Here is an 11,312-nt window from a genome sequence, read left to right as displayed (position 1 = left end):
ACCCTTCCTCTATAAGCAATGATCTTCAAATTACAGAATAGCGGAACAAACAAGGATTCTGAGCTCGGACTTCTCCGGAATCAAATTCCAACTTTTCCTGAGTAGACTATGTAATCGTAACTACTCTGAGTGAGTTTCCTGATCCAAAACGCTTTGTATAAAATATGGTGCCTCACCAAAAAATGACACAGGGAGAGGCACTGAGTCCATCACTTAAGGGGACAGTGACCCGACTATCATAGAAAAAAAGGGTATTTTTGTTATATGTCAGTTATATCTCAATAAAAATGGGAAAACATAAAAATATATAAAATTTTAAAATAGAAAATCGGGGTATTTATATATAGGCAGATCTCTTTTTACCGCTGTTGCTTTATTGCACTTCACACGTGTTATATTGTTTACAAATTGAAGGTAAGACCCTCCACCAGCAAAACGATTACAACTCGCTTTACTGCTGCAGTGGTCCAGAACCCAACCTGCAATATCTTCGAGGTATGCCTGTGTGCTTGACATGAATAGATCGTCTTCCTTTCCTTAATTACCAAAGAATTAATCCACTCATCTCTACATCAACCAGGACTCCTGTTTCTTTTCCCCTTTTGGTGATGCGAACAAAAAGCAAACACATAGTCTACAAAGCGCATGTCACATGTTTAGGCCCTCGATTAAAGATTTCATAGAAGAGACGGTTGAAGTTGAGGGAGAAAATGAGATTGGGGATACAGTGTAGAGTTCAATTATTCAGGCTGATGCCAGTCTCCACTTCCATGGATGATCAAAAGCTGAGTTAGTTAGACATCACTTCTGTAACTAACTAACTGGCAAGATAGCAGACTTAAAACACTGTGCTTGCCTCTTTACCTGGAGTGTAGAAATCAATAACGGCCTGCCCTCCTCCCTGCCCACGCAAATCACTAAGTGCTTCTCTTCCTTTGCTATGTTCCCCATCCTGAAAGGTCAATCTGATAACAAGCCCATGAGGTCCACAGAGGAGGCCTCCCATCTCCTGTCTGCTAAAAGGTAATTGCAAACAGCCAAGAAACAAAAACATCCTGAGCCACAGTCGGGTGTCAAGATAACCTGAGAAAACAGGTAGCCGAAGACAGCACAAAGCCAAGCATGCGAAAGAAGAACATCTGTGATTAAAAAGAAAAAAGTGAGCAGAAACGAAACCCTAATGTCAGCTTCTTAAGGAAAGGGGGTTCATCACAAGTTTATACCTCTGTGCTCTGTTTCACCCTGAAAACACATTTGTGCATTCACTCATTCACTTATTTGTTCACTGTGCTAAGCACTTTGTGCTAATGGGGTGCACAACATTTCTTCCCATGCTTTACTCAGTCATCGCCTGCACTTTAGATGTATTTGTAGTTGGCCTTGGGGTCCCTCTTTTGGGCAAACTGCACACTCTTTAGGTCTCTCCTCCCGAGATCTAAAACAACTCAGTGGTGGGCACAGTCCCCTCAACTATTTCTTCCCTTTTAAACTGAAGGTCATTTCACTTTCCCTTGTGTTCACTAAAGAAAGAGCTTTGCAGAGTGAAATGCCAGCACATTTGTACCTGGTCTCTCAGCCTCTCCTGGTGGCCCATGATTGCTGTGGCATGATGTGGGTATTTCTGCTTTAGATGTTCCAGGAAAGCTTCTCTCTTCCTATCCATCTCAGATGTTTGCATTCCCAGTATTTCTTTGGAACTTCGGGGCCCACCTAGGGTGTGTCTCCTTGGGATGTTGCGGGAAGTCTTGGGAACTGAAACACGAGTGTTCCCATTAGGAAGGCGTCCCTTGGTTCTGCGACATTCTGCATCTTCTGATGACGTTACATGCAGATTGCTTTTCCCTTGTTCTGAAAGACCAAAAAAAAAAAGTTCACAATGAATGATTTCACACAAGGAATCTCTTTTACAGAACACCAAGAGAGTTGTGGCAGCTATTAATGTACGAATATAACTTAGCAGATTTTGTGTGTGTGTGTGTGTGTGGCAAGAAGGAAAAAAAATCAATCAAGAAATATGAAAAATCACGCTTTAAAAATAAAGATGTTGCAGGGAGAAAAAAAAAACCTCGCTATTTCTGATTCTTTCCCTAAGGTTATTCAAAATGAGAAGATTTGGTCAGATGAGTTTGTAGGCAAACAGGTTACCCCATACTATGACTTGCAATTATAGAAAAGAACTCCAGTGATTCTGGTTATTTCTTTATTTTTAATGCCATCATCTTGGTAGCAGGATTTTTATACTTTTATAATCTGAAGGTGGTTGCTGAAACATTCGTTTCATCTCCAAGACCAAAAATAGCTATTATATTAACATGTACACTATCTGAAAATTCAATTTCCCCCATTAGCATAAAGCAAGCAAGCATTAGGATATTATTAGAAGTAATAATCGAGTAATGTAAAGTAAAGGCTTAGACACATTTTACTTGAAGTGGACTTTATCTAAAACATACAATGAAAAGGGAAGAGATACAGGGTACATTCTGAAGGCTTGACGTAGACACCTGCCTTCGACCTGGCCTGGGACAAGATAGTTTCCCCTTAGAACTGAGCGACTAAGGCCAGCAATGACAGTGCTTTGAGTACAGGACACAAATAAGGACTCTCCATTCATTCTCAATGGCTGCCAAATGGGGTGTCGGGTGAGACTATTCCAGTTAACTGAGAAAAGGGAGTTACTTCTTAAAAACCAGAATAGGAAGAAAAAGTAATGAACATTCAAAAGTGCTTCAGGAACTCACTAAGTCCCCTCTTCAGGAGCAGTTCTGATTGATATAGTATTACAGGTGCAGGCAGCACGGTGTCCTTGTCCACTGAATCCCCTGGGGGAAGCACTGGGCTGGGTCTCAGGGTGTCAGGCGTCCTGCCTTTAATCCTAAATTTAGAACAATTTTGACCTCTGTCCACCTCACTCTTCCGAGTGATGTTGGACTAGCATTAGATATGCAGAGTCTTTTAGCTCCAAAGCCTTTCAATCTACTTTATGTTATTTTTTAAAAAATAAGTTTCCAATAAGAGCTTATTTGCCAATCATTTTTTTTTTTAAGTTATGTGTAGAAAAAGAGATCCAATATTTGAGAGTTCTAGATTTGAATCTCAGCTAAACGGAGAACCAAACCCTCATGCCATTGATGGAAAGCGACGAGTGTCCAGAACATGGGCACAGGCTAGTTCCTCTGACGGCAATGCCACTTACAGCCTCTCTCTTCTTTGCCTAGACACGTGTATCTATAGGGCTCCAGGTATGACCCCCTTTGATTAGGCATACAAATGTTTTAATCTCAGGCTGGTTTTCTGTTCTGATCTTCCACCCCGAGATGGATGTTCTGGGAACAACTCTTATTTACCCTTCACTTCTCATTACTTTGCTAATTATAGTATCTCCATCAGACACTGATGAGAAAAGAGAGGGAAAAAAACAGCCAGACTCATTAATTCTACTTTTCATTAGTTTTCAGCAGTAAATTTAGAAGGGGAAGATGGAACTATTGGTTAAAAAGATACTGAAAGATATCTTTTTAACAGTTTAAAGATAAACTGTCAATTTTCATTTATTTCGTATTTTTTTAACAGTTTAAAGATAAACTGTTAAATTTCATTTATTTCGTTTACCTTCTCATTACATGGACTCGTATGATGGCTACCTTTTTATTGTGGTCTCTTTGATAATGCAGAAGTAACAGAAAGCACTGAATAAAACTAGATGCAGAAAATGCTGCGTCTCGGGTTGGTAAACGAGTGTGCAATCTGAAGAGATGTAGCTTTTTCCATCGAGTATGTATGTGCAAATGAGTTTTGTATTAGCCAAAAATTGCGTATTTGACCCAAACATGGTTAACTTTCGAATGGATTTTTAAGATTACTTTTAATCGTTAAAACAATATAGTTTTAAACTTATCCAGGACAGCTGGGTGAATTAGCAGGACTGAATCTCTGGAAAAGTGACTGCTTTGTACGGACATTAACACTCAAACATCCACACCCGCCCACATGGATAAACACTCACACCAACGGCAGCAGAAAGTCCCCTTCCACTTTGTTCTGTCACAGAGACTCACGGAACTATTATTCTGTTCCACACAAGGGTCGGTCCTCAGAAGAGGCTAAGACAGCCGAAATGGTAGCCCCTGAAGACTGAAAAGAGTTTTTCACCTTCTTCTTTGAAATGAATTGGGAATGGAGCGAGGAGAGGGGACTGTTGGAGTCTGGAGTCGATGACCTCTCAGCCGCCCCAACTCACTGACTCTGCAAGCCTCCATCCTTTTCTAACACAGTCACATCAGCCTTCCGTTGCTTTTCCGTTTTTTACTCTTTCTCGTGGATTCTTCTAAAATGTCTCTAGCTGTTTAATGCGATTTGGAGGAAAGCAGCACACAGCACCAGCGGTTAACGCACCAGTGGCGCCGGCTCTGGTCCCGTCTCTGGGCAGAGGTCTCATCGCCCTCAGAGCCCACCTGTCCCTGTGTCCCTCTTCCCCGCGTCCCTCTTCCCCGCGTCCAGCAGTTCCGCCCTGTGCTTCGCTCCCCTCTCTCCAGCCCCATCAGCCCTCCACTCCACCCGCTCCACGGCCGCAGCACCCTTAACAACCCAGCGCAGCTTTCCACACAAAGCCTTGTCCTCCCTAAGGCTCAGCTTGTTGAGAGCCGCCAACTCCCAAGCCTGAGGGGAGAGGCCTCCATGCTCCCATTCCAGTCATTTGGGGACAATGTGGCCTTTCCACTGAGGAGAGAAACTAAACAGGGAGAGAAACAAACAGGAGAGGGAGCAGACAAACAACATTTCATCCCAATTCCAAAGCCACGAGTCAGAGATGCGAGTCCCACCAACTTCTCCTCATCTGCATGAAGAGATGATCCAAGCCATTCAAATGGAAATCCAGCTCTATTTCTTGTCCAGAATGGGCTTTGGTGCTAACCTTTAAATATGGGTGTGTCTAGTTGTTTGCTATTCTGGGAATCCATGGCAAACAAATGAGGCTGCAAGTTCCTCCTCCGGCCCCTCCCAGGCTCTGCACAGCCCAGAGCAAGTCCCTGTAGTTCACTTCCAGCAGGGCAAACAGCAAAACAGGAGCTTCGGGCTCTGACAATCCCTCCAACACTCCCTGGAGCAGGAAGGCAGGGGTGCTACAGAGAGACGCTTCTGAGTTTCAAAGGGCTTCCTGGCTGAGAAGGACACATTCCGGAAAGTAAAAGTAGAAAGTGGGGAATGGGGTAGATACCCAGGAGACCGAGGATTAGGGAAGGGGGGTCCTCCACACAGCAAGGTGTCTGGCAGGGAGGTAACCGCGGGAGCTGCCAAGGCTGGTTTCCTGGACACAGCTCAGGTGGCTTTGACAGGGTCAGCTGACCTGCAGCAAGGAATTGGGGCCTTGTACCGTTCAGGCATTCTACCTGAAGGCCGGGAACAGGACAAATGGCTTCCCTGAGATGTTATTCCAGTGTCAAGTTTAGGTAGACCACAGCGCCTTAGGAAAGGAGTCCCTCGCTTCTTTATAGTGGCTTCTGGCAAGCTATCTCTGCGATGTAGCTTTTTAAATTGTGCTGGAGGCTCTGTTGTCGTAGGAACTTTGCGGGGAGCTGCTGTTTTGTCTGGCGGTATGACCTATCCTGGCATATGGTGGCAGCGACAGTGTTTTGTCTACATATTCAAAGCATAACATCCTCCAACTGTACACACACAGGAAGAATTCGTCTCTGTCATCTAGTTAGGGCCCTGTACTAACTCCAGTCAATGTGGGCAGAAGTGATGTGTGCCACCTTTAGTCCTGGCCCCTGGACCTCCTGAATAATCTTCCATGTTTTTCCTCTTTTCCTTTTTGGGCAGCTAAATGCAAAAGCTCCAGGGGGAGCCTCCTAGGCCTTGGGGAATGGTGTCTTGACTACACAGAGGTGCCTGAGTCCCAGAGTCAGTCTGTAGGCAGGCCATCCAGGAGATCCATCTGGCCAGGAATACTCATATCTTACTCTGCTTGAGAAATTAACCTTGATTATGCTAAGCCACAAAGACTTGTTGTAGCAATTAGCCCATCTGACTAATATATATCATGCCTGCTGCTGAGGGGTCCACACGATCTGGTCAGTCTTCCAGCTGCCTTGTTCACATCACAAAGTTCACTACCACATACAAATTGGCTGAAACCTGGACATTATAGTCTTCTAAAAAAAAAAAAAAAAAACTTTAAAAATTAAGTAAGTGAGGAAGAGGATTTTTGGTATAGATTTTAGGCAAAATAGGTACAATCTCTCCCTCACCCAGAAAAGCATTGTATCTCAAGTGTTAGTTGATTGATTCATTCATTCATTCACAAAAATATTTATTGAGTGCCTATTCTGTAGGCTGCAAGAAGTTAGGGAATGTAGCGTTAGGGAATGTAGCAAAGTGGTGAACAAGACAAGCTTAATTCCCTTCTCTCATAGAGGAGTCCACATTATAGTTATGGAGACAGAATTCAAACAAATAATATGTAATAGAAATGTCATCAAGTGACAAGACCTATTAAAGATAAAACAGCATAAGGAACAGAGACTGATGGAATATTTTAGAGGAGACTTCTGAGCAGATGTCTGAATGTTTGCGACTCCCCAAACTTGCATTCTGTGGGGCTAGCAATAGTATTTTTTTCCTAGCTTTGATAAGATATAATTAGCACATAACATTGTCTAAGTTGAAAGTGTACAATGTATTGATTTGATACATTTATATGTTGCAAAATGACTACTAACAACTAGCACGAAGTATCTAAGTATCATAAAATGTTGATGAATCGGGAGTTGAAGAAGACAAGCAGGTGGCTGCATTGGGTTTCTGGATCTTAGAGGCCAGAGTAAGAACAGACACCCCAGGGCTGCTGTGGGCAGATATACACAACCCAAGGAACCCTCCAGTACCACTCTAAGGAGCCCATGGCCTCCAAAGGGAACATGACATAGTTGGATTCTAATTATTGAGCGCCTGCTCTGTGCAATGCACTTGGCAGCACGCTTTCATCCTATTATTTACTTAGTTACCCACCTATTCAGCCATGGAAAGCTCATGGACCAGAGCTACTCCTGAAGAGACCATATGCCCCAGTTTGCCAAAACAGAGCTGGGTTACAGCTGTTGTCCCAGCGAAATTATTTATAGTGCTCCCCTTCACTCTCAAAAGTGTCTCAGTTTGGACAATAAGTTACATGATCACCCAAGGCATCCTTATCTATAGTAGATAGATAAACTCAAAGCCCTGGGATGGTATAATTAGCCTTCTGTTCAGCAAGTATTTATTTACTGAGTGCCTCTGGCATGCCTGGTGCTGTTAGGTGCTCAGAATATAAAGATGAAGACAAGGTCTTTGCCTTGGAATATCACATTGTAATTGGTTGAAGCATACACACGGACAAATCCAGTGGAGAGTGCAATGACAGCAATGGACGTGTGGTATGATTGGGTGACGGACACGAACATCAGCGGCCTACCCGCCCTGATGTGGTCCTCATGTTGACCTCAGAACTGGAAATGAAGCCGCAGTCCTTTACAGCATCATTTTCACCCAGAACTCAACGGGATCTTAAAAGAGTTTCTGCCATGTCACCCACTTCCAAATCACAAACAGCCTCTCATCTGCTCCCCTCAAATGCTTTCTGGTCTAAATAAATGGCAACTCCATTCATCCAGCTGTGCAGATCGACATTTTTAAAGTTCTCTTTCACTCCTCTGTTTCTCTAATGTCCCACATCCAACGCCTCAGCAAATTCTTTCAGCCTTACCGTCAATGTACGTCTAGAGTACTGTGTCTCCTTATCACCACCTGCTCTCCTACCTGCTGGTCCAAGCTAGTGCAGTTTCTGGCCTGTTTTACTGCAGAGCCTCCTAACCTGCCTCCCTGCGCCTCCCCCACCTCCTGATTCTCAGTACAGCACCCAGTATTACCCTTCATAAGACAAGTCAGACCTGCCAGCAGCTCCCTACCTCCCTTGAAATAAAAGCCCAAGTCCTCATCAGTGTCACTGGCCCCGCGTGCGCTGGCCTGAGATTACCTCTTACTCTCTTTTCCTTCCATCTATGTCCCACGTTCTCGATGTTCTTTGAACAGTCTTTGCTGCTCTCCCCCTCACCTCTTTTCTGATGTCCTAATAATCCTATCTAGTTTCATCATCCCACCCACCCCTGCACACCCCACTCCCTGCCTTATTTTCCCCCACAACCTTATTACCACCTAATAATGTTGCTAGATAAAGTACAGGATGGCCAGCTAAACCTGAATTTCAGATAAATAACGATTCTTCACATAAGTAGGTCGCAAATATTGTATGGGAGATACTCATACTAACAAATCATTCGTTATTTATCTGGAATGCAAAGTTAACTAGGCATCTTGTATTTTTATTTGTAAACTCTAGTGACCCTGCTGTCTAACATGCTTCGTATTTCACTTATTTGCTCATTATCTGTCTCTACCGCCCCCCTCCGACCAAACTTAGCCCTTAGAATATAAATTCAATGACGGCAAATATTTTTGGTCTACTTGGCTCGCTGTTGGATCCCCAGCAGCTCAAATAGTCATTACCACATAAAAGATGCTCAATATTCATTGAACGAATGAATAAATTAATAAAGTGAACACACCCTCTCCTTCTGACCATCTCCAGCCTCTGAAGCATCTGAGAGTTGCTGTGTTTGTTTGAACGTTATTTCTTAAATTGGTCTCATTCTAATTGCCCCAGTAGATTCTGAGTCATTTATTTCAGCAAGGGCCCAGGGGCTGAATTCCTGCTCTAGGATCCTGTCCTATCAAAAAAGTGGGGGAAGGGAGAGGAGGAAGCCTTATCTCCTGGTGGCCCCCAACCAGCCAGGCGCCTTCAAGGAGAATACTCAGCTTTGGAAGTGCAAACAGACTCCTAGTCTGATGAATGTAAGACTCAGGGGTTCTCTAGCATTTACGGAGCTTAAAGTTTCCTGCATTTCACTGGGTGGGCAGGGGAGGGGGAGGTTCTATCTCTTGTAATTGCATTTTCTGCTGTCTGGCTTACTTTTGCATTTTCAATGTGGATGAGTCATTTGTTACTTCCCTTTAGCTTTAAAAGAAAAACACACACATATACACCTTTTCCCCTGGGCATAATCCCTACTCCCACGCACACCACTGCAGCCCCAAACTCACTTCCACTTACTAACTGGCCCCTGGATGAACCTGGTGTAGGGTGAGCGGGGGTGGTTCTGGACTGCTGGGTTTAGAACATGCTGCCTGAGCGATGGTATAGGACCGCCTCTGGCATCAGAGGCTCAGACACTGGAGAGCAGACCCGTCCCTTCTCCACCCAAACCACTGTGAAATTTCTTTGGAACAACACAAGCTCCTGGAAATTCCCTACGGAAAAGACAAGTCTATTATAAAAACAATTACAGGGAAAATGCCCAGAGAAAATTTACCAACACTGTCTACCAACTCTCAACTTTTGAATTAAAACACACAGAAGATTCAGAGTTCTATCATCCAGCTGTACACTGCTCCCCTGCTGTCCTGATCTGTAAAATGAAACATCCCCAAACTCTGTGATTTAACTCGAACATACTACAAAACTTGCATCCACCATGCATTTGCCTCATGGACTCCCCCAACCAATGAATGGGAAGGCAGAGCTTCACAGAAACAACTGCCTTCGCCCGCGGCCGGAGCCCTGAGTATTAAAAGCTGCTCTTAGCGATATATTTGTCATTGCCTAGAGATAATAACACCAACTGACTACTCTCTGAGCTACACATGGGACATCACCACACCACTTCATCGCCACACCACTTCTTTGGCCGCTTAAGCAAATCCTGCCAGAGAGAAAGTCAAACCCAAGAAATCACAGCTCTCCGCCCAGTTTTGAAAACCCACCACCCCAAGAAATACGCCTATTCTTTGCCCCGCGCCGGGTCTCGGGTCATACAACGCAGCAAGCGGCGAAGGACACGCGTAACTGTAACTCCATCTTTGAATGAGTCTGTACTTACCCCGCATGAGTCTGCTGTCTGCTGAGTAAGGGAGGCACGGCTCACATTTCTGGCTTTCATTTTCTTCCATTGTCCCTGCCTACGGCACAAGCTCCTCGCTGCTCTTTAAACTTCCCAGCGCGGTTCTGAAAGCGGCCAGAAAGCGCCTGGAAAGGGGCCCGGGGGTGGGGAGGAGGGAGCGGCGCGAAACCCCACCCCGAACTATCCTCCACTCCCGTGCGAAGTCTCTCTGGCCGGAGAAAGCTGCATTCCAGCGCCGGGCCTCCTCCTCCTCCCGCCGTGCCTGCGTCCCCGCGTCCGTCCGCCCGCCGGCGGGACGGGTCCCCCCAGGAGCCGGGGCTGTGCTCCCGGCCCCCGCCGCCCCGGCCGCCGAAGGCCCGGCGCCGCGCGCTCGCAAGGCCCCAACAGGTGACGGCCTGTTTCCACCGCCGCAAAGCGATGAGACTTCGCAGCCAGAGGGGTAAACATTTAAAACACAGGGTCACCGGCATGAACCTTCTGGTGTCCTCACTCTCAGTCAGACACAGAACCAGTGTCCCCAATAGGCTGATGCACACGCTCATGCACAGCCAGCTGCTGAGCGTTCCAAATGTCAGGGAAATCCCTTAAAAAATTAGAAAGAGTAGATGCTGGATGTAAGCACTTTCTGGCACTATTTGGAGCCTGATTAACATCCACAGAGGTTGTTTACTCTTGACACAGTCCGTTTCAATCACTTCAACTGGGCTTTTAAAGGTTTGTATTCATTTGCTTAACGCTTTGACTCCTCTCTGGACACACACACCCTGGATCACAGATCTGAAAAGGAAAAGTAGTTAACTGGTGAGAGTCAGTCTTCTGACTCTCACCAGTTAACTACTTTAAGATATCTGAAAGGCAATTAAAATGCTCTACTTTGGATGGGCAGAGGTGCATCCAACATACACGTTCTCTTTTTAAACTACCTACAAATATTTGTTTTGTTCTTTACCCAGTCCTTGAAAAACTGGCAAATTTCCCAGAAAGCGAAATTAGGCACAATGTCCACAAAAAAAAAAAAAAAAAAAAAAAAAAAAAAGGATGGGAAAATAATCTAAACAACATTAGCTTTGCTATTACAGCTATTTAAAAGTAACACAATCGCTAATATGAAAAGTGTGATATCTTAATCTGTAGTGGGCACTGCCACTTGAGGGGGAAAAAAGGTTAGCCTGCCGATCACACCTTGACCCAGTTTATAGGTCATTCAGGCAAGGTTTTAGATTAATTTAGATCAAGAATTCGTGTGGAACAATGGCTGGCCTATGCTCCAGATTCTGACCTTGAGTCACCTGTGTGTTTTGGCAGTGTGGGTGACAT

The 11,312-nt window shown here is 44.8% G+C and overlaps 1 protein-coding gene across 1 annotated transcript in view; it reads right to left on the bottom strand.

Annotated features, from left to right (window-relative positions):
* The window catches only part of KIAA1217 (KIAA1217 ortholog), a 267,905-nt gene extending 257,861 nt beyond the window's left edge, over positions 1 to 10,044 (bottom strand). The window contains 2 exon segments of the mRNA XM_039877568.1: positions 1,565 to 1,848; positions 9,975 to 10,044. Of these exon segments, the coding sequence (XP_039733502.1) occupies positions 1,565 to 1,848; positions 9,975 to 10,044 (354 nt within the window).
* Positions 10,045 to 11,312: the final 1,268 nt, after the last annotated feature.

This window comes from Pteropus medius, unplaced genomic scaffold (assembly GCF_902729225.1).
Source record: "Pteropus medius unplaced genomic scaffold, Ma_sr-lr_union100, whole genome shotgun sequence".
NCBI classification, from domain to species: Eukaryota; Metazoa; Chordata; class Mammalia; order Chiroptera; family Pteropodidae; genus Pteropus; species Pteropus medius.
Note: the sequence above shows the minus strand (reverse complement) of the source record. Positions and strands in the feature narration are given on the sequence as shown.